At 59.0% G+C, this 22,646-nt stretch overlaps 3 protein-coding genes across 3 annotated transcripts; 2 read left to right on the top strand and 1 right to left on the bottom strand.

Annotated features, from left to right (window-relative positions):
- Positions 1–281: 281 nt before the first annotated feature.
- LINGO3 (leucine rich repeat and Ig domain containing 3) lies at positions 282–2,099 on the top strand (the record flags this gene model as incomplete). The annotated part of the gene is made up of 1 exon (XM_081233161.1): positions 282–2,099. The coding sequence occupies exon 1, from the start codon at positions 321–323 to the stop codon at positions 2,097–2,099; it is 1,779 nt and encodes a 592-aa protein (XP_081089287.1). The 5' UTR covers positions 282–320.
- Positions 2,100–11,635: 9,536 nt separating this feature from the next.
- Positions 11,636–18,352, top strand: PEAK3 (PEAK family member 3; the record flags this gene model as incomplete). Its single annotated transcript, XM_081232668.1, is given in 16 exon segments — positions 11,636–11,800; positions 11,803–11,851; positions 12,619–12,627; positions 12,630–12,722; positions 12,725–12,905; positions 12,907–12,955; positions 12,957–13,115; positions 15,759–15,978; positions 15,981–16,004; positions 16,007–16,146; positions 16,149–16,267; positions 16,269–16,420; positions 16,423–16,448; positions 16,451–16,514; positions 17,723–17,871; positions 18,113–18,352. Coding segments are annotated over 16 exon segments (1,707 nt in total). The 5' UTR covers positions 11,636–11,767.
- Positions 18,353–18,690: 338 nt separating this feature from the next.
- Positions 18,691–22,375, bottom strand: OAZ1 (ornithine decarboxylase antizyme 1). The gene is given in 6 exon segments (XM_081233833.1): positions 18,691–19,236; positions 19,462–19,547; positions 19,981–20,153; positions 20,569–20,655; positions 20,657–20,714; positions 22,136–22,375. Coding segments are annotated over 6 exon segments (684 nt in total). The 5' UTR covers positions 22,282–22,375; the 3' UTR covers positions 18,691–19,102.
- Between the last annotated feature and the right edge of the window lie 271 nt (positions 22,376–22,646).

Raw genomic sequence — 22,646 nt, 5'->3', positions numbered from 1 at the left:
ACGTTTCTTTTGGGGGAACACAGTTCAACCCAGCACAGGGTCTCAGCCCAAATGTCACCTGTCCTGGTCTGAAGTCATCCCCTCCATGGGCCCTGATCACCTTGATCATCCGTCCACACTGCTTCCCTACCCAGCCCTTGGGTAGACACCCCAGAGGGGGATCCCGGGTCCCACGGTAGATAATCGCTTCCTGAGCTAGCTACTAGGATGGGATGGGACGGGCCGGGGTGGCGGGATGGCGGGATGCGGGTGCTAATGCTGCCCCCGCCCTCAGGTGCCCACGAGGATGGTGGCGCGGCCCTAGGCCCAGGCTCCGCACCATGACCTGCTGGCTGTGTGTCCTGAGCCTGCAGTTCCTGCTCCTGCCCGCGGCCCCGCCCCCCGCTGGGGGCTGCCCGGCCCGCTGCGAGTGTACAGCGCAGATGCGCGCGGTAACCTGTCCCCGGCGCCGGCTGACCACGGTGCCCGACGGCATCCCGGCCGAGACGCGCCTGCTAGAGCTCAGCCGCAACCGCATCCGCTGCCTGAACCCAGGCGACCTGGCCGCCCTGCCGCTGCTGGAGGAGCTGGACCTGAGCGAGAACGTGATCGCGCACGTGGAGCCCGGCGCCTTCGCCAACCTGCCGCGCTTGCGGGTGCTGCGCCTCCGCGGCAACCTGCTGAAGCTCATCCCGCCCGGCGTCTTCACGCACCTGGACAACCTCACGCTGCTGGACCTGAGCGAGAACAAGCTGGTCATCCTCCTGGACTACACTTTCCAGGACCTGCGCAGCCTCCGCCGGCTGGAGATGGGCGACAACGACCTGGTGTTCATCTCGCGCCAGGCCTTCGCGGGGCTGCTGGCGCTTGAGGAGCTGACCCTGGAGCGCTGCAACCTGACAGCGCTGTCCGGCGAGTCGCTGGGCCACCTGCGGGGCCTGGGCGCCCTGCGGCTGCGGCACCTGGCCATCGCCGCCCTGGAGGACCAGAACTTCCAGCGGCTCCCGGGCCTGCTGCACCTGGAGATCGACAACTGGCCGCTGCTGGAGGAGGTGGCCGCCGGCAGCCTGAGGGGGCTCAACCTGACCTCGCTGTCCGTCACGCACACCAACATCACCGCCGTGCCGGCCGCAGCCCTGCGCCACCAGGCCCACCTCACCTGCCTCAATCTCTCGCACAACCCCATCAGCACGGTGCCGCGAGGGTCCTTCCGCGACCTGGTGCGCCTGCGCGAGCTGCACCTGGCCGGGGCCCTGCTGGCCGTAGTGGAGCCTCAGGCCTTCCTGGGCCTGCGGCAGATCCGCCTGCTCAACCTCTCTAACAACCTGCTGTCCACGCTGGAGGAGAGCACCTTCCACTCGGTCAACACGCTGGAGACGCTGCGCGTGGACGGGAACCCGCTGGCCTGCGACTGTCGCCTGCTCTGGATCGTGCAGCGCCGCAAGACCCTCAACTTCGACGGCCGCCTGCCGGCCTGCGCCACCCCAGCCGAGGTCCGCGGCGACGCGCTGCGCAACCTGCCGGACTCGGTGCTCTTCGAGTACTTTGTGTGCCGCAAGCCCAAGATCCGCGAGCGGCGGCTGCAGCATGTCACGGCGGCCGCGGGCGACGACGTGCGCTTCCAGTGCCGCGCCGAGGGCGAGCCGGCGCCCACCGTGGCCTGGGTGACGCCGCGCCACCGCGCGGTGACCGCCGCCAGCGCCGGCCGCGCGCGCGTGCTGACGGGCGGCACGCTTCAGATCCGGGACGCGCGGCCAGGGGACAGCGGCACCTACACGTGCGTGGCCAGCAACGCGGGCGGCAACGACACCTACTTCGCCACGCTGAGCGTGCAGCCCGAGCCAGCCGCCAACCGGACCCCGGGCGAGGGCCGCAACGACACGCAGGCGGCCCTGCGCTTCCCTCTGGACCTCACCACCATCCTGGTGTCTACCGCCATGGGCTGCATCACCTTCCTGGGCGTCGTCCTCTTCTGCTTCCTGCTGCTCTTCGTGTGGAGCCGCGGCCGCGGGCAGCACAAGAACAACTTCTCGGTGGAGTACTCTTTCCGCAAGGTGGACGGGCCCGCTGCGGCTGCCGGCCAGGGCGGGGCCCGCAAGTTCAACATGAAGATGATCTGAGAGGCCCCGGCCCACCTCCCGCGGCGCCCGCCGCTGCGCCTGCGACGGAGGCCGCGTCTCCGTCTCCGCCCAATTCCACGCCAGCCCGTGGCTGGCCCATCTGACGACCACCTATGCATTTCCCGTAGGGGGCGGCCGCAAGCCGGCCCCTGGCAGAACTTCCCCTTGTTTTGTAGAGACCCAACCACAGGACTGTTTTTTCATCAGGATGCATCTTTTGCAGAGTTTCTCAAGCGTTTTCTTAGTGTTTCACCCTGTCTTCCTGCCCCTCGTGTGGTCGCTGAGCTGGGCAGGGGGCGGGGGGTGCTCAGAGGCCCAGGATCCTGGGCGTAAACAGCTCACACCTGGTGGAGATGGTCTACACCTGGTGGAGATGGTCTACACCTGGAACCCCACGGAGGTCATCAGGGGCATGTGAAAGCCCTCACTGTTCACACCTGCACACACACACACACACACACACACCGCCCCCGTCCCTACACCAGAGCACACACTCACACCCGGAACATACAACCAGACGCACGGCTCCAGAGTGGAACACACACACCTCACACCCAGCTGACACTGAGCAGGTGCCCCAAGCTCCAGAGCTCACCAAGGGCACGCAGGGCTCTGGGGAGAGACCAGCGCACACCTGGGCCAGGCAGCTCACACTTGGGACACATTTCAGCTCACACCCAGACATTCAGCTCACACCCAACTCCCGCTCAGCTGGCCATCTTGGGGCAGATCTCAGGGGCTGTGCTACGGTCTCGCTGAGGAGGTCAGGCTCACTCTGAGGCGGTCCAGCACGCAGGATGGTCCCTGACCCGCTGGCCCAGATGCCCCTGCACCCAGACTCCCGCCTGCCAGGACCTGCTGGCCAAGCAGGGTGGGCTGCCCGCTAGGAGAAGCCATTTCCCTGGTTCCTCCCACCATCCCTCACAGCTGCCATCTGCTTCCTTGCCCTCACCACCCAGGAGGGACAGCCGTCCTGGCCCCTGGCCCAGGAGCATGGCTTCCAGGTGTCCCTCTGCAGCAGGCCAGTTGGAGTGACCTTCAATCCCGAGTCTGCACCACCCCTGCCCAGCCCCGCGGCCCATTGCTCACCTCGGGAAGGAGACCAGAGCGTGGACGGTTCTCAGGGTCCCTGTTATGGGCATGGAAGGGGCAGCGACAGGGAGAAAGGCCAGAACAGAGGTTCAAGCTACAGGGAGGCTTGGACCTGGGTCGTTGGGAGAAGGTGACAGAGGCACCTTGGTCTCTGCAACGTTGGGGCAGATCTTGGGCCAAAGAGTAGAGAGGGTCACAGGAAGACTGTAGCTCAGGTGAAAGAAAAGCTTCCCCAAGGTCACTGCCCTGTTGCTCTACAGAGAGTGAGTTCCCAGTCACTGGGGGTATGCAAGCAGGAGCTGAGGTTTTGAAGTATTCAGATACCAGACAGGGACCATACATGACCCTGCCTTGCCCAGCCTGGTCCTTGCCCCGACTCTCTACCTCGGCCAGACAACAGGGCATCACTTGGGGGGAAGGGGCACAGGAAATTTTGTGTGGCCAGGCCCTGGCCAGAAGGGAGGTTAGACAGTATTCTCAAGGACTTTGTAAGAAGGTTCAAAGCCAGATCTGTGCCCTCGCAGCTGTGTAATCTTTGTTGGCAACCGAGGACCACCTGGACCATTGGTGTCCACGTCTATAAAATGGGTCTGATGGTCAAACCTATTGCTACATACGTAGAGGCCAGGCCCGTGGACAAGCTTGATGATTGACTTGGATTCTGGATCCCTCAAGATCTTTCTGAGATAAGCCAGAGAGAAAGCTGTCCCTCTTGGAAGTTTTGCACAAAGGATTCAGCCAGAAGGTGGAAGGGGACACTGGCCATGCTCCCTGGGCTGGAAACATCGGGAGGCCCTGATCCTGCTTCCATAGTGTGCACATGGGCCAACAGGGCTGTGTGGCAGGCTGCTGACCACAGCCAGCCAGGGTGGGGACTCCACCCAACCCCATTCATGGCAGGAAGTGAGTGAGGGCCGAATGGGGTGTCCAGCAGCCCTACACAGAGTCGAACAGAATGGACTAGTTTTGTTCCCTTAGCATCTTCCTCACCTTGGTTGCCACAACAACACCGAGGGCCCCTCAAAATGACATCCAAGTGCCTTTAACATCATCAAGATAGGAGGGAGTATGTTCTCAGCAGTGTTAGGACTTATAGAACGTCAGCATATTGAGATCTCCCAGCCCCCTCTGCTCGCCCCCTGTCCCAACATCAACCAAGACCCCCTAGCCCCTGACCCCCACCCCTACCCTGCTCTATTTGGTTGGAATCCAATAAAAGTGAAAGCAATTTAATAACAAACTTCAGGTTTTTAAAAAATTCTCATGGGAAGCATGGGGGCAGAAAGTAGGGGCTGCTGGGTGTCCCTGAGGGAGATGCCTGGCTTCAGCACCAAAGCTGACCCTGAGTCATAGGGTATTTGTGGAGAATGACCCATGTGATAAGGTTAGAGGTCACACTTCAGGAGTGCCCATGCTGTTCCCTGTGCTACCTGTATTCACTCCCCCATGAGCTGGGTCCTGTTATGACCCCATTTTACAGGTGGGCAAAGGGAGATTCAAGTCCCCAGCTAGGGAGAAGCAGGGTGCTGAGAGGGACCAGTGGCACTGGGCTGTCCAGGGGAACTCTTGCCCTGAGCTTGGTCCAGGGGCAGAGCCAGCGGCAGGGAGGAAAGGAGAAATGAGGTGCAGACCCACTCCCTCCCTGCTGCGCCTCTGGAGCTGGCAGCTTCTCCCCATGGGGCTTCTCCTGGCCAAGGGCAGCTGAAGGGGGACCCGCACCATTGGTAGCTAGAAACCCAAGGCGGGGCCTCTCAGAGCGGTGTCTGTGGCCTCAGTGCTGTGTGGCCTGGGGGAAGTCGCTGCCCCTCTCTGTGCAGTGTGCTCATCTATAAACTGGAGGATTATGGTCCTCTTTTATGCAAGGAACTCTTTGAGCTTCCTATGGCTGCTGTAACAAAACTTAGTGGCTTACAACAACTGAGATTTGTTATTTGACAGCTCTGGGGCTCAGAAGTCTAAAATGGATTGGCAGCTGGTCCTTCCGGAGGCTCCAGAGGAGCATTGGTTTCCGCCTTTTCCAGCTTCTAGAGGTGCCGCATCCCTGGCTCACAACCCCTCCTGCATCCTCACAGCCAGCAGCGCATCATCTCCCGTCTCTCTCTGCCTCTGACCCTCCCGCCTCCCTCTTATAAGGACCCTGTGATGACGCTGGGCCCCCTGGGAATCCAGGGTCATCCCCATCCTCATCTAATCAGTAACCTTCACTTCCCCCTGCCGTGCCACATAGCACATTCACAGGTTCTGGAGATGGACATCTTTGGGGACTGTAACCCTGCGTGCCACAAAAAACTGAGGCATTTTTCTCAGAAATGCGAAGTCATGAGAAATTCGGGAGGATCTGGCATCCCGAGCCCTTGCTCAGGGCGATGCCAGGGATGCAGAGAGCCCGGCCCCAGCTCCCGCAGCGCTCCAAAAACACTTCTCGAATAAAAGAACAGCTTTACTATCTGCAGAGGGTTTGACCCTGATGTGGGGTGGCCGGCCAGGGCTGACACACAGGGGCCACTTTTCAGGGTGAGCTGAGGCAGTCGGTCCCCATTTCTAGGCCTCAAGGGAGGACTGTCCATTGGGGCTCAGTGGGGGTGGTGGGCACATTGGGGTGCTGAGCAGATGTCAGCTGGCATCTGCTCTCCTCCCCCACAAAGGGCCCCCGACCACTCCAAGGAGGGGTCATCTTGAGGCAGGCAGGGGCGTCCCTGGGCACCAGCTGCCCCCACCCTGCCTGTCCTGGGTGGAGAAGTCCCCAGGGATGTCATTGCTTGTCCCAGCCTGGCCCTTCTGCCCACCCCCAAACCCCACCTCTGGGTCAGGCAAGTGAGGCACTGACCTGGCACCCAGAACTCAGTCATCAAGATCAATATTCTACAAACAAAATGAATTCATGCCCTGAGTCCACAATGGACACAATATCAACCCTTTAGATAAAGACAGGATCCACTCTGCCTTGGCATGACCCTGCCTCACCCCCCACACCCTAATCCTGGCCCTGGTGCCAATAAAACTTTATTTACAAAAACCGCCGGCCAGCCCGAGGGCCATAGTTTGCAAATAAGATTTTTTTTAATATTACATTATTATATTACAATGTTATTTATCTTGATTACTGGGTTGTTTTTTCAATCACGCTTTTAATGAAAAGATCATAAAATAACAGTTTCTCATCACTGTACATTAAGACTGCACACTTCTAAATGGAGAGATCGGTGAACTGCTTTACTATGACACTTGAGGGTTGCATACCTGCAAATCTGACCTGAATTCATCCAAACTCTCGAGGGAAGTGAACTCCGTGTGATGACTGACCGTAGTGGTGGCCAGTACAGGAGTGCGATCATGGTCTCCCCTTCCTGGGAAGGGCGCGTAGCAGGACATGATTCCCTCTTCCAATTCCTGGTAAACAAAACAGCTATAATCCCATCCCTCCCCCTCGCCCTCAAGGTATTTGTGAATGGGCCAGTGCCCAACCTGGGGTCTCCCAACAGGGAAGGGGGAAAGCAAGTGATGGGTGGGGGACAGAGAGGTTCCCCTCAGCACCTGGCCCCCCCGGGGCCCCGCCAAGTGGAGGCGGGGAGCCCTGGGGATCCTCCCTGCCCTGAGTGAGGTCTGTTATGCAGCATATTTGAGGTCAATAAATTACAGCAATAAATAGCAAGGTGAGGTAAGGGGAGGGGTTCCTGGTAGAAAATTAAAGTGGGGTGACAAGCCCGGGGCAGGGTGGGTCGTCCTAGGCAGGGGGTCCCGGGCAGCCTCAGTCCCCACAGCACACACCCACCCCGATTTGGAACGTCAGACTGAGGTCAGGCCCTGCTCCACCACCCGCTCCTGGCATCGGGTTCACAGGTTCAGTGATGCCCACCCTGGCTCTGGGGAAGAGTGAGGGCCTTGGTCCTTGCAGGGGGCCGGCAAGGCTGGGATCCCTGGTCTGTTCTGAGGCCTGGTGCCTCTGCTTTCGTCCCCTACCCCCCAACCCACCAAGCCAAGGGGACGGGACGGATGCGGCCGCCTCTGCCCTGAACCCTGCCCTCCCGGCTGCCCAGGCCTCACCCGGACTCCGAACAGCCGCGGACAGGGCGGCTGGGGTCCTTGGTGGATCGCACTCCTGCACACGGCCAGTCCAGTGCATTCTGACGGGTGGGAGTCGGGGTAGCCCATGGCTGTGTGAGGTTCTGAAAGTCCATCTGGGTCAAGATTGTTCGTTTCACAGGCTAAGGTGTGTGGCTATGCTGCGAGTCTCTGAGATTCGTATCTGCTTAAAGGTTCCTCTTTCCTTCTTCACCTTTTCTGCAATCCTGGAGGAGCCCCGGCGGCGGTGGGCTGGGTCTGGCGGGAGCGTGCGGTGGCGGAGCCCGGTCTGCCGCTCGCTCGCCCCAAGTCTGAGAAATACATTCGTCACTGCACAGACATTGATACAAAAACAACACTGTTCAGAGCGTTTGCACCGTCCGTGCAGTGTTTGCCCAGTGAGCCCCTCCCACGGCCGGGGTGGAGGTGGGGGTCCCCAGGGGGCGGAGACCCGCTGGAGCCCACGGAGCTGTGCAAAGTTCCTGGCTTTTTGGCGTGAGAGGGACCCTCACATCAACCCACCTGAGGGTCGCAGGCAGAGCAGCGGGATGGGGGCGCACCTCCATCCCAAGGGCCCAAGCCCAGGCTCAGGTCCTGCGGCCACAAGTGACAGCCACCCCTGCTGTGCCAGCTGGCAGGACCGCCAGGGTCTGGCCAGGAGGCCTGGGGCGGGCCAGCACGGGCCCAGGCTCTTTGGTGCCAGCTGGGCTGGGAGAGGCCGGGCTGGGAGGAGGGCTCAGGGGCCTCCACGCCCACCCCAGGGCCTACTCAGAGGGGCTCTGGCGGAAGCTGGGATTCACTGGGACTGGCCTTTTATCTGCTGAGGTCTGAAACTGTAAAAGTTTATGTAAACAAACAATGAGATAAATACATTAATACTTTCTTCTGAGCCCATTGAGGTTCCATACGCATTCAAAATGTGCTTTGGTTTAAAAAATAGGTTTTGTGAATTTGGGTGTGAGCTTTTTTTTTTCCTTTTTTTTTTTTTGGTCGTTGTTTATCCTCTTTCCTACATGACATCTGCAATTTTCTGTTTCCTGTTTCTCCAAAACATTCAGGAGTTCAGCGACTAAAGCAGAGAACTGTAAGCCGCCCTCTGGCCTCCAACAGCCTAATCTCCTGGTGAGGCTCTAACACACGTCCATGCACACACTCACAGCACGCACTCCACGTGAAACCAAAGGAAAAGGAGAACAAAACCAAGTGTCGTGTTAACCCCGGCCGTCCCACAAACCCTTAAAGTCTTAACTAGGAAACTAGTGTTTTGCTTTCTTGTTCAAATACAGAGAAGGCTCGATATATGATAAAATACTCAGGTGGGTACAATACTACATTGCACGAAGGTCGTCGAGTGAGGGCCTCTGCACCCAGTCCCTGAAGCTCTGCCTTGAACCACCTACTTCACTGGGGTCCACGCCCAGGGGCGTGTGTGCAGCTCCCGCTACAGACTTCTGTCGTGTGGCTTAAGTGCCAACGGAGCAGGGGGGTCGGAAGAGCAGAGGCGCTGGAGGGGCCCCGACCGACTTGCTGGAACACGAGTCCCCAGAGGGGAGAGGAGCGGCCCGAGGCCGGGGGTACCCCAAGGGCTCAGCAGGGCCCCGCGTGGCCCTCGTGCCCTCACTCCCGACACCTACCACTCGGGTCCCTGAACTCAGGTTCTGGTTTCAGCTGGAGGGTCTCTGGAGGGGTGGAGGGTAGGGGTAGGGGATGACTCCAGAATTTTTTGGTCTGAACTTAAAGTAGAAAGAAATAAAAACCTGAAGCAAAACGAAGAAGATAAAGCCGCTGGTCCAGCCCTGTGGCTGCAGCAGGCTGAGGGCAGTGGGGCCGACCTCTCGACCTCGGCCTGGCCTTGTGAGCAGGGCTCTGGGCCCATGGAGGTGTCTGAGGCTGGCAGGGAGCCCAAGGCGAGAGGTGAGGGTAGGGTGGGATTCAGGGCTGAGCCCATGGGTGGCAGCCAGCCTCTCCCCAGACCGCCCAGAGACGCCAAAGCAGAGCAGCTGCCGGTGGGTGGGAGAAAATGTACACACCCCTGTGGTCAGCCCCTCCGCACTGGTCAGGTAGGGGCTGCGGCTCTCCCGAGGTGAGGCTCTTACAGGCCCAGGGGACAGGATGGGGAGGTCTCACTTCTGCCCCATCCTGGCCTGGCCAGGAACCACCAGGAACTTGTCCCACCGTGTGGCTCCCGTCTCCCGGCACCTGCTCCTGTGCCGGGGGCCCCCCAGGGACTGGAGCACCCATACCCCAACTCCGGCCCAGATGAGAGGCAGCTCGGGGTCCCTGACAGCAGCACGCTCAGAACACCTTCAGGGTGGCCAGCTGGCCACACGCGCACGGAGGAAGTACAGGTGCCCCTTCTGAGAGGGGGCACAGGCAGGGGGCACAGGCGGGGGGCCCAGGAGGGCGACAGGAGGAAAACACAAGTGTCACGGCCACAACTGCCACCACCAGCCAACGTCCTGTTCTCGCTAATTCAGGAGGTAGCAAAGGGTCAGAAGTCTCTCCACCTTGATGGTTTTTTTGTTTTGTTTTGTTGGCATCACCTTAAATTCTGTGCCTGGGGTGAGTGCCTTGCTTGCCTCACCCTAATTAGTCCTGGATGGGAGGCGTGGCCCAGCTGGGTGACCCCACAGGGTCTCATGAAGGAAAGAATAAGCACTCATGGTCAGCAGGGGTTTGGGCAGTAAGCAGGCCACTTCCTTGGCACCTCTGGTCCCTTCTGTTCCACCTGGAGCAGCCCATGATTTGCGGAATCCTTGTCCCATATAATTGGCAAATCCTTCCTCGAGCCTGCCATTCTCCGACTGCATGATTCTGAAATCTGCCCAAATCACGGGCTGCCCCATGGATTAAGACAAAGAGTATAAATTCTATGAAATACAGAAGCTGAGTGCTGGGAAAGACAAAATATTGAATCAAGTTACAGACCCTCATGCTTGAAAAGCTGGCTATTAGCAGGTCAGTGGGGCCCAAACTGTGGGCCCACTGGAGACCCACTTGGAGGACTCCGTGAGATGGATCTGTCTTCTTTCCCACACCCAGGGGGCACCCAGCGATGGCCTGTGGACCCCTCTGCCCAGCCTGGACCTGCTATGTGACCATGCATGGACTCCAGCCCTCTCTGGGCTCACTGCCCCTAAGGGAAATGAGATGGGGTGGAGGGAGAAACTCAGAATGAAAGACACTCAAGCTAGGAAGCAAGAACATCTTTGCATCTTCGCATCTGCAGTGATTTCTTGGTTCTTCCGTTACTGAGGGGAAGAGGCTGGGTTTCAGCTGAGACACCTCTCATGCCTCCGGGCAGGTAGGGCAAGCCTCAGGCCCCCAGACAGCTTCGACAGTGTGTGCTGAAGCTAGAATTTCACACTGTCTGGCTTTCCCTGGATTTTCACCCTTCTTGATTTTCTGTGTATGGTAATTCTATATCAAATGCCTTTTTCTAAATCAATGCATTAAGGTGGTGGGGGGAAGGGAAGTGAGTTGATTAAATTTTTAAAGAAAAATCCAGCTTCTGTGGCTGTCAGGAGGCAGCAAGCAGGTGCCACTTTTCTTTATTTGCTGGAACAGAGAGGGTTGGTGACTGGCCCAACATCACAGCAAGTCAGAGCGGAGCTGGGGCTCAAATGGAGCGGTACCTGTCAAGGGTCCTGGGATGGGTGGGAGGTGGGGGCACGCGCAGTGGAGGCTTCTCAGATGATCCTGCAGAAGGGGAAGCGGCTCTGGAGGAAGTGAAAGCCACAGATGAAAGGGTCACCTGGTCAAATCTCTCCCTAAACAGTCACTGCTGGGGTTCCCTGCCCTCCCCAAAGGCGGGAGAGTCTAAAAAGTCTCGATTCTCCCCGTCTCTCAGGGCTCCCCTCTGCCACCCACCTCGTGTAAACTTTGGGACCTCCGCCCATCTTCCCATCTCCTGCCACCCGCTTTCAGCCCTGGAACCGGGTGGCCTTCATGGGGAAGTAATGCAGAAAGCTCCCCCTCCTGACGGGGCCTGCGGTCTGACAGTTGCCTGGGCGTTTCCGGTTCACTGCCAGCAACCGGTCAGACAGTCCGGGAGGCCAGGGGCTGCAGCTATTGGGAGTTTGTCCCCAAGATCCCCCTGCCCCGAGGTCACTCCAGTCCTGAAGGTAGGGCACTCCTGGAGGGGGGCTGGGGCAGGAAGTGGGCAGAAGCAGCTGCTTTTCAAGGTTGGGCAACCTGGAATCTGGGTGGGGCAGAGCTGGGGCCCAGGCTGCTGCTGGCAACCACACAGCTTGAGGGGGCTGAGCTCTGGGGACAAGGCCTAAGCATGGGTTCCCTGGGTATTGTCACAGGCCCCCAGCTTCTTCCCCCACCCCCTTGAGGTCTTGTCCACACAGCTGGGCATTCTGTCCATGTCACAAAAGTACAGGTCTCGCCGCCCTGAAAGGTTGATGGGTGACATTTGCCCAGAGAGGTCAAGCAACCCTCCCAGGGCCACACAGCAGGTGCTGGGCCCCTCCCACACATGCCCTGCACTCTGACCTTCCCCCAGCAGCATGAGCAACGCAGAGCCACCCACCGAGACCCCCGGGGGGCCAACGCCCCGACCTGGCTGACCCAGCCCACGTACAGCAACCTTGGTGAGAGCCTGGGAGGGGCCCCGGGTGGGGGTGGGACAGGTGGTCGGTGAGGCAGCCAGAGCAGAAGGGTTGAGTGTTTCATTATCATGTAAGGAATGCTCTGCCCCATGATGGTTTAACTAGATTACAGCAGGGATTTTTGTTGTTGTTGTTTCATTTTTGCTGTGCCGCTCAGCATGTGGGATCTTAGTTCCCCCACCAGGGATCAAACCTGTGCTCCCTGCATTGGAAGCGCCGAGTCTGGACCACCAGGGAAGTCCTATAGCAGCTTTTTAACTACCTTTAATAAAACTCTTTGTTTAAAAAAAAAAAAAAAAGCTGGATAACCAGCTTCTAAAAATGAGGAAACTGGAGTTCAGAGAGGCTCAGTCACCTCCCCAAAGCCACACAGGGAAGTGGGGGTCACCTGTGCTGGGCCAGATGTTTCTCTGCCACTGACTTGTCACTCCTCTGAACCTTTGTTTCCTCATCTGTAAATTGGAGATGGCATCCTTACCCCACAGGGCATAGGGTAGTTGGAGTTGGTATTTTTTCCTTTTTTTTTTTTTCCGGCCGTGCTGCGTGGCTTGTGGAATCTCAGTTTCCTGACCAGGCATTGAACCTGGGCCACGGCAGTGAAAGCTCCAAGTCCTAACTACTAGACCACCAGGGAGCTCCCCATTGTTTCCATTCTAGAGATGAAGGAATTATGGCTGAGGGTGGAGCCATGCGCACAGGACCCCACTCTGCGTGTCCTCACGCCCTTCCCCCACTCCCTCCCCCCACAGGTGAGGTCCGTGCCACCTGCTGCCCTCCAAGGCCTGCTGCTCACAGACATCTGAGCGCCCCACTACTGACCCGCAGCCCCTGCCCAAGAAGACCCTGACCAGGGCCAGTCGCTGCCCACCCACAAGTGCCCCAGCCCCGGCCCCACTCGAGCAGGGCAGCCTCAGAAGCCCCTTCTGGGATCCCGCAGTGTGGACGAGAGCCAGGCAGGCGACGACAGGGCGGGGCCAGCCTGTCCCCCTGCAGAGCTGCCCTTCTGCTCGCTGGACACGGAGCTGGGCCTCTCCCTCCGCCACGCTGGAGGCCCGGCAGCTGGAGGGCCTCCGCGCCGTGTACACCCCAGCTGCACGCCCGGCTCCTGGGGGGCCTCCCGGGCCCTTGCCACCCCGGCCACCACTTCCGCCTCCTGGACAGCTCGCCCTGCGTGGAGAGCTGGGACGCCCTCTACCACCGCCTGGTGCAGACAGACAAGGAGGCGTGGCACCTCCTGGCTGCCAAGGTGACTCCGCCTTCGCCCCCCTCCTCGGAGGTTTCCCCAGTATCCCATCCAAGGCATAACCCAGGGCTGTTTAGACTCAGGCCCGATTGCTTATTTTGCAACTAACATACGAACTAACACCCTCAGCCCTTGGAACCGTGTTTCTCAGGTGTGGGGTGACCTACATTCAAATCACCTGGGAGTCTTGTTAAACTCTCCCCCACGACTCTCAGGGGCCCAGTAGTCTGCATTTTAACTCACTCACCTGTGAATTCTGGCGCTAGAAACCCACAGCCAGCTTGATAGCTCCCACTTTCCATCATCATCTTCAACAAAATATACTGAGCACTGTTCCTTCATGTCTTGTGCTGTTCTAAGGACTTTTAGACACTTTCATTCAGCTAATGCTCATGCAAGCATCACCACGTTTCGTTATAAGATGCTTCTGTTTTATGCACCACCAAGAAAAAGAAAAGAAAGATTCCCATCAAATAAACCAGACTACCAAGTGTCAGACACATCACCATTTTGGAGGAACATCACCCATTGGGCAGAATGTGTTATTATGGACCCATTTTACAGACCGGAGCATGGAGGGAGTAAGTTGTTGCTGGCTGTGAGTTCTTCAGTTGACACCTCCGTCCTGGTTCCATCCATCTCAGAGACCCCTGAGGAGTTTATTTTTAAATTTAAAATTTTAAATTACACACTCCCAGAGCCCCACCTCAGCATCTGTCCTTTTTAACCCCTGCCCCAAGGTGATTCAAAGGTAATCCCCAGGGCTGATACTCTCCTACTTTCTAGAAAGAGCTTTACTGTTCAGTACTGCAACTGCTGGCCATGGGTGACTTCTGAGCGCTTCAAGTGGGGCTGGTGCCAATTGAAATATACTTTGAGTACCAAATACATACCAGGTCTCCAAGACTCAGTATCAATAATAATAACAATAGGGGCTTCCCTGGTGGCTCAGTGGTTGAGAGTCCGCCTGCCAATGCAGGGGACGCAGGTTCGTGCCCCGGTCCGGGAGGATCCCACATGCCGTGGAGCGGCTGGGCCCGTGAGCCATGGCCGCTGAGCCTGTGCGTCCGGAGCCTGTGCTCCACAATGGGAGAGGCCACAACAGTGAGAGGCCTGCGTACCGCAAAAAAAAAAATAATAAAATAAAATAAATAATAATAACAATAATGTAAAACATCTCACTAATACTTTTTTCATTTGGTGACCTGTTGAATGATAACATTTTGGATAAATTGGATTACATAAAACAGATTATGACAGTTACTTTCAAGGTCATAAAACTCAGCATCAAAGAAAACAAGCCTAATTAAAAACTGGGCGGGGGGACTTCCCTGGTGGCGCAGCAGTTAAGAATCCGCCTGCCAATGCAGGGGAAACGGGTTCGAGCCCCGGTCCGCGAAGATCCCACATGCTGCGGAGCAACTAAGCCCGTGCGCCACAACTACTGAGCCCGCGTGCTGTAACTACTGAAGTCCGTGCCCCTAGAGCCCGTGCCCTGCAACGAGAAGCCCGTGCACCACAACAAAGAGTAGCCCCCACTCACCGCAACTAGAGAAAGCCCGCACGCAGCAACGAAGACCCAACACAGCCAAAAATAAAATAAAAATAAATTTATATTTTAAAAACTGGGCAGAACACCTGAAGAGACATTTTTCCAAAGACAAACAGATGGCCAACAGGCACATGAAAGGATGCTCAACATCGCTAATCAGAGAAATGCAAATCAAAACCACCATGAGGTATCACCTCACACCTGTCAGAATGGCCACCATCAAAAAGATCACAAATAACAAATGCTGTCGAGGGTGTGGAGAAAAGGGAACCCTGTACACTGTTGTTGGGGATGTAAAATGGTGCATCCACTGTGGAAAACAGTCTAGAAGTTCCTCAGAAAACTAAAAATAGAACTACCATGTGATCCAGCAATTCCACTCCTGGGTATATATCCAGAAAAAACTGAAAACGCTAATTAGAAAATATATATGCGCCCCAATATTCATAGCAGCATTATTTACAATAGCCAAGATATGGAAGCAACCTAAGCGTCCCTCAATAGAAGATGTGAAATATATCTACAATGGACTACTACTCAGCCATAAAAAAGAACAAAATAATGCCATTTGCAGCAACATGGATGGACTTGGAGGGTATTATGCTTAGTGAAATAAGACAGAGAAAGACAAATCCTGTAAGTTTTCAATTGTATGTGGAATCTAAAAAATAAAACAAACTAGGGATTTTTTTTTTTTTAGAAGAAAGAAAGAAAGTTACTTTCACCTCCTTTTCACTTTTTAAAATGTGGCTACTGGAAAATTTGAATTACACCATGGCCCGAGTTGCATTTCTACTGGACGGCCCAGCTCTGGCACCTTAGCTGTCATCTCCCTTGCTACCAAGTGGCACGCATCCGCCCCTTTGGCAGAGTGGGAAGTCCGATCCCCTAAACACTATCCTCCCTGGTGTAGCTTTCCTTAAAATCATACTGGCGACCAACATCCGAATTAACACGAACCCCCCGCTTCTGGAGGGATACAGCGACGGTGGGCAGGTTGGGTTGGGTGGGAAGTCTTCAGAACAGGTAGAGGCACTGGGCGAGCTGTGCTGGTTTGGTGGCGGGGAGCTCTGAAGCGTCCCTCTGTCCCGCAGGTGCCCAATCCAGGAGCTGACGAGCCCCACCCGTGTGGCCTAGGGCCGCAGGCCTCGCTGGCCCTGCATTTCAAACTCCAGGAGCTGTGTGGTCTGGTGCCTGAGGGCGCACTTCCCGAGACGCCCTGGAGCAGCCCCGTGGCGCTGGCGGCGGAGGTGCCGGAGCTCACGGTGGTCCAGTGGCTTGTGGAGACAGGCACGCAGCCGCCCGAGGAGTTCACGAGGCCGTGGCCCTGCTGCTCCTGCAGCCCTGGAGTGCCCGGAGGCGCGGGCTGCGGCCCTGGCCGAGCTGCGGCCCGAGAACCTGCTGCTGGCGGCACCGTGGGGCTGCTCAGCCGCCAGGCCCCAGCGCCTGCTGCTGGCAGACTTCGGCCGTGTCCCCCCGCGGCACCCCCGGCCGCCCACGCGCGGCAGCTGGGCAGCCCACTCCGAGAGCTTCTTGGCCCGGGCGTACCCTTGGCCACGTCCTTGGCCGTGGGCCTGGAGCACCTGGCGTCCCAGCTGGCCCGCGCGGCCCTCGGCGGCCCGGACGCGTGGCGCGTTGCAAGTGCTGCTCTGGGGGCCCGGGCCCGAGCTGCGCGGCCGCGGAGCCCCGCTGGGGTCCTGGTTGCGGATGCGCCGCGCGCTGCTGGTCCTGCACCTAGCCGAGCGGGCCGTGGGTGGGGGGTGCCCAGCCTGGAAGACTGGCTGTGCTGTGCTGTGAATACCTGGCCAAGGCCACTGAGGACTCCTTGTACCTCGCCCTGGAGCTGCTGTGTAACTGATCCTTCTGGTGAGCAATGCACCTGTTCCAGGGCCTCTCTAGGAGGCACTTCCCCCTTCCCAGGTCTGGGGCTGGTGATAGGGTGGATGCCCCCTTCCAGAAGGGACCAGAAGGCCAGCAGAGGATGCAGCTGGGAACTTGGGACCAAGGCCCCCTAAGAATTCAGGTGCCCCCCTTCCAGGGCTGGGGGCTAATGACCAGTGCCTGCTGAGGCTTTCTGATGCCAGAGGTGCCCACCCCTCTTCCAGGTGTGGAACCCCCCGACAATTAATGTCTCTCCCAGTGTGTAGAACTGCTCCCACCACCTTCCAGCAGAAGCCAGGATGCCCTTCTAATGCTGGGGTCTGATGGCCACTGTCTCCATGACCGTGTGGACACTCCTCCGAATGGTGGCATCAGAGGTATTCCTGGCCCTGGAACACCCCCTTGTGCTGTGAACGACCTTGTCAAGAACTGCTTGGGGTCTCCAGGGGGAGGGAGGCTCCCTGGAACCTGAGACAGCCAGCCCACCCCAGTGGGGTCTGGGCTCACCTGCCCAAACATGCCCATGCCCTGCACCTCCTACTCCCTCCACCCACCGTGGCCTCCTTGCTGTTCCTCTGTGACACTAAATTCCGTCCAGCCACCAAGTCTTTGCATGGCCTGTTCCCTCTGCCAGACTGTCCAAATCTCACCTCTTCTAAGCAAATAAAGTTGCCCCTCCTGGGCCCTCTCTAGCTCCGCGCCCTGCCTTCCCCGAGCACTTGTCACCACCTGGAAGTATTTATTCATCTCTACCTGTCACCTGTTCACCTCACCTATCAGGCTGTGAGTTCCCTGAGGGCAGGGGCCAGGCTAGGCGTTTAATTGATGGAATAAACAAAGTGGTATACATCAAGGGACCTGAGGGAGAGAATGAGGTCTCAGTTTATACCTCTGAAAAATGGACATAAGAGGCCATGAGGTAGCCTGGGGTCTCCAGTCATGCCCCTTCACTCACCCCAACCCTACCATGGCGATCCTGGGGGGAACTTTCTGACCCCCAGGTATGACCAGGGCCCTCTCCTGCTCAGACCTCTCCCATGGCGCCCTAGCACCTTCACAGTACAATGGGGCTCTTCTAAAGGCTCTGCATGCTCTCTGGCCAGCCCCTGCTGCCACATCGCCATCTGTGAAGGTGCTTCTGGCCTCCAGGCCTTGCCCGTTGTTCCCTCCACTGCAGACACCCTCCCCCCTACCTCTGCTTCAGACTCCTGTACCTCCTCCAACACGGCTCCAAACCCCTTTCTTGACCCTTGCCCTGCCAACGTGGACTGGAGTGTGTCCAGCCGTCTCCCCAGACTTTTGAAAGCCAACTCCATTATCACTCAGGTAGCTGAATAGCCCACCCAACCCCCAAATATACTTGAATCCCCCTAAACTCCATCCTTAGTAAAAGATACCCGCTTGGCAGCCTGTTTGTCAATCGCCGGGCCACGCTCGCAGATGCAGCCAGTAGGTGGCGCTGCAGCCCTGCAGCTCTTCCGCCTTCCGCCTCCACCTCACCCCAGCCCACCGCCACTGCAGTGTCTTTGCCTTCGGGCTGCCTCAGACCTCCCCACCTCTGCCCCAGCCAGGACACCCACCAGCAGCGCTCCTGCCCCAGCACGACACTGTACAAAGGCTAAAGGGTGGGGTGCCCACGGATAGACACCACCCCGCCCCCAAGCTGGAAAAGTCCCAAGCAGCCCCTGCCCCGCCCCATGCCACTTCCCAGGACCCAGTAGTAAACAGCTTCAGACTGGAACCAAGCCGCTCCAGCCAGCCTCAGGCCTCAGCCACCGCAGGGAATGGCACTGGGAAAGGCGAGTGATGTGACGGCCCAAGGTGTGGGGTGGGGCAGGCTGCCATTTGCCCTGGAGGCGGCGGGAAGGCGAGGTATGGAGCAGCCGGGGTGGAGCCCCAGGGCCGGGCTGCCCACAGGAGGCCAAGGCTGGCTGTGGCCAGAGGTGAGACCGGGCCCTTGGCTTCCCCACCCCTCTGTAGAAAGAAGGAAGTGTGTGTAGGGGGGTCACTCAGCTCAGGACGCTCGCACAGCTCCCTGAACCCCAGGCAACCCCGAGGCCCCTCTCCCCTTGGCCCCGGGCCACCCCTCCACCTGCCCTGCATTAAGACAGTGCCCCTGTCAACACCACTGAGCCAACACAGGTCTTGGAAGGGCAATCATTTTATTTGGATTTTTGAGAGCAATAGAAGGGTAGATTAATACCTATCTTTCCAAGTTAAGAGACCTAAGACTGTTTCCAAAAGACTTCAAATAAGAAACTCCTCCTCAAGGTACAAGGATAACCTGAATCATCTTAAACCAGCAATAAAAAAGTAAAATATAAATTTTTATTTAGAATTAAAGCAAATACTTCAGTATCACAAACACAATATTAAACTTCAAGAAATACACGGCTAATTTGGAGTGAGCATTTATTTGCACAATTACGACATGCGGACAAACCCAGCAGGTGAGCAGGCTGACGCAGGTCAGCGCGCAGTTGATCACACCACCCGCCCGAAGCACAGCAGCAAGTGCACATGGAACGGTCTGCAATCGAGCCCCAGGGGCATCATGCTACTCCTCCTCACCGGAGGACTCCCTCTCAAACGTGTAGGCCATGAAGCAAGCGTCGGGTCTCTTGGGGACAAGGGGATGCCCCGGTCTCACAATCTCAAAGCCCAGAAAGCTGAAGGTACGGAGCAAGGCGGCTGCGGAGGAGACACCATCAGGTCAGAACCCCCCGTCCACCTGCAGGGCCCAGAGTCCTGCCGGCCCGGGGACCGCCTGAGACAGAAGGCCCGAGTCTAGGGCAAGAGGGCTGCTCAGCAGGGTGTGGTGCGGCCCCTGGACCGCATGGACCCCACCCTGGGCCTGGCCTCCAGGGCAGTGGGCAGCCTCTCCCATCCCCTCTCCCCCGCGTGGAGATCACCCACCTCGGTCATCGCGGTTCTTATGGAGGCAAACGAAGACGTGGTCAGCGCGGAGCTGCTCCTCAGCAAACTCGAGAAGAACTGCGAAGCTGAGGTTCCAGCGTCAGGGCCCATGCCCCGGCCGCCCCACAGGGGCCCTAGCCCAGCTCTCCCACTTCTGTCTGTGGCCTCATCTGCATACTGGGAGCACCAGCCTCTCCCGGGTCTAATCCAGGGTCAGCCTTGCCACTGCTGACATTGGAGCCAGGTCATTCTGGGGGACCGTCCTGGGCACTGTGGGGTGTCCCTGGCCCCACCCACTTGACACCAGGCACAACACCCACAATGTGACAACCACAGATGGTCCCTGGTGCCCCCTGGGTGATACTGCTGGTCCACTGCTTAAAAGGGGAACCCTCACCCCGGAAACAATAACCACTGCCTGGCTCCTGACTCAGGCTTCCCTCCTCTGGAGTCCAACTTTGAGGTGCAAACACGGTTTGCCTTGCTCTGCCCCCCAGGCGCACACAGGCCCGCCCTCACCTGTCCTTGCTCCCCTCGGGCAGAGCGCCGCCTGGGATCTCAACGTAGAGGCAGCTGTTGCTCAGCACCGCTCTCCAGTTAATGTGTTTGGCATCTGTGAGCCTGGACTGGACGTTAAAAATTCTCGTCTTGTTATTAGACGTTAGTTCTTCTGTTACATTCAGCCGATTATCCTGTGGAAGAAGACCAAATCCAACGTTGGACGCCAGCCTTCACAGCCTGGGGATCTTCCCTCTTGCCACCCTGACAGTTTGGAAAACCCAGAAAAGCACCCATATGACTGTTCACCCCACACCCTGCAGCGCTGTTGGGGTGCGGGGCCTCCCGGGCCTCTGAGGAACGGTGGTTCCGCCCAAGGCCAGAGCAGGAGCCCCAGGATGAGGCGCAAACAGGAGGTGCCAACAGCTACTAGAGGCTCAGGCAAAGCCTGCGCTGCAGTCTGCACCTTTGTTCCTTCTATCTTGGATTCAGGAAGACCATGTGGAGAGTTCCTGGCACACGACAGGTGCATAAAACATTTTGTGGGTCTGGCTACTCTCTCCCCCACCACCTCAGGTACCCAGAAGTCCGAGGAAGAAGAATACTTACAGAGTAAAATAAATTAGCTGAAAGATTGTGATCCCTCTGACTATTCCCTCGCCCACCTGGGATCTTCAGGGGTGGGTGAGGGACATCAGGAGCACCACCGAGGCCCTGGACCCAGGTTACTACAGCAGTTGATGGACGCCCTGGAACTGGAGAAAAGGCGCTGGTGAACAGCACTGGGGGAGACGCCCCGCCTCCGCTGACAGGGCCCCGAGCCCCAGCAAGGCCAAGCAGACGACCAAGGCCTACCAGAGCCCAGGTCCCTGGGACGCGCCTCCCTCTTTCAAGCGCAATGTTTACACCCGGTGCAGTGTCGACATCTGCCTCCGTCGGGTCAGCAACCACAGGAACAAGAGGCCACTCAAATTCACCTCCTCGGGTGGTGACGCTGGTTAAAGGTCCAACCGGTCCCCTGAGTGCCTCTTCTGTCCTTTAACTATCTTCTCACCAGCACTAAGTGTCGCCCTACCCAGCCCTGCGCCAGGTTCTACTTCCCACTTCTAAGTCCAGCGCTTCAGCTTCCCCTTTTCCACTTTGCAGTCTCCAGCAGACCTGAAGCTCTAACAGCCTTTTCTTAGGAGTCCAGCAAAACCGTCCTTCCACTGAAGCAGCCCCTGCTGCGGTTCCTTCGTTGGCAGCACCCGCCGGGAGGCGCGGGACCCGTTCGGTGTCCCCGCCGGCGCAGCGGAGACGGGCCCGCGCAGACGCCCTCCCGCGCGCACCCCGAGGCCTCCGCTTGCGTCATCTCGACAGAGCGGCCCTCGGCCCCGGGGGAGGTTTTCACAATCGCGCAGCCGGCAGCGCCAGCAGCCATTTGCTGCGCAGTGTCAACAGGCCCCGCGGTCGCCTCCATTTTGCTCGGCTCCTATCCGGGGCGCCCGACCCGCGGGCGTCGGCATATTGGCTCAGGGCCCGCGCGAGGGCACCCCCGGGGCCGTGGTCTAAGAGCTCACGATCCGTGGCGAGCGCGGCTCACCTGGACCCCCGGCCACCCTCGACCCAGCCGTCCTACGGGGGAGAGGCGGGCCGGCCGCCACGCCGAGAAGGGCCCCGGGCCCCGTCTACGTGGCGCGGCCCGGCTCCGCGCATCCTCGGGGCTGAAAAGTGACCGCGAGGGCGGTCGCGTCCCGGGGCCACGTCGGGCGCGGGATAGGGGGAAGGGCCCCTCCGCTGAGCGCTCACAACCTCCGCGCCCGCAAAGCGCAGATTCCCGCGACCCGCCGGCCCGACCGCCCCCCAAACCCGACCCCGGAACCTCGCACCCCCAGACAGGACCGTGGACTCCCGTGCCCCCCAAACCCAACCAGATTCCCTGGCGACCCCCAATCCAACCGGAAATCCTCGTGTCCCCCCCAATCCGACCAAGTAGCCTGCGGGCCCCTCAATCCAATCAGAGACCCCCCCTTTGCCCCCACCCCGCCCCGCCGAGAACCCGCCCCCGGCGCGACTGTGGCCTCGACAAAGGGGCGGAACTCGAGCTCCCGGGACTTCCGTGGCGCCCCGCGGCCAGACCCCTGCGGGCCTGCGCGGCGGCGCTTCTGGAAGCTTCGGGCGGGGGCGGGGCGCTCACCTCTCGCTGCTGCGGCCTCCGCGGCTGTGCAGGCTGAGAAGCGGCATGGTGCGGGTGGCGTGGACGGTGGCGCTGGGTTTATCCCCCTCCTTCTCTCTGGCGAAGCAGTGGCTGTTCAGGATCCGCTGCAGGGAGGATTTCACCATCCGGCCGCTGGGGTCCGAAACCAGGAAAACCTCCGCTGCGCTTCTCCGCGCCCCCGCCGCTGCTCGCCGTTCGCAAAATGGCGCCTCCGCCTCCGCCCGCCTTTATACGCACCTCGCCCAGGCCACGCCCCCCCACGCCGCGGGAACGCGGCCGCACGAGGGAGTGGGGCCACCAGGAAGCCCAGGCGCGCCCGCCCCTTTCGGCGTCTGATTGGCAGACGGCGAGGGACATGGGGTGGGGCCGCGCCTCGGACTGAGCAGGACGCGTGAGGTCCCGCCCCCACCCTCTCCCCGTCGTAGCTCTGCGGGCGCGCGGAGGGGGCGGGGCCCGCGGGGCGTCGGGAACGCGCGGCGCGCCCCGCCCC

This window comes from Mesoplodon bidens, assembly GCF_964165515.1.
Source record: "Mesoplodon bidens genome assembly, chromosome: 4".
Lineage (NCBI taxonomy): Eukaryota > Metazoa > Chordata > Mammalia > Artiodactyla > Ziphiidae > Mesoplodon > Mesoplodon bidens.
The sequence above is the reverse complement of the archived record's forward strand: the minus strand, read 5'-3'. Positions and strand labels throughout refer to the sequence as shown.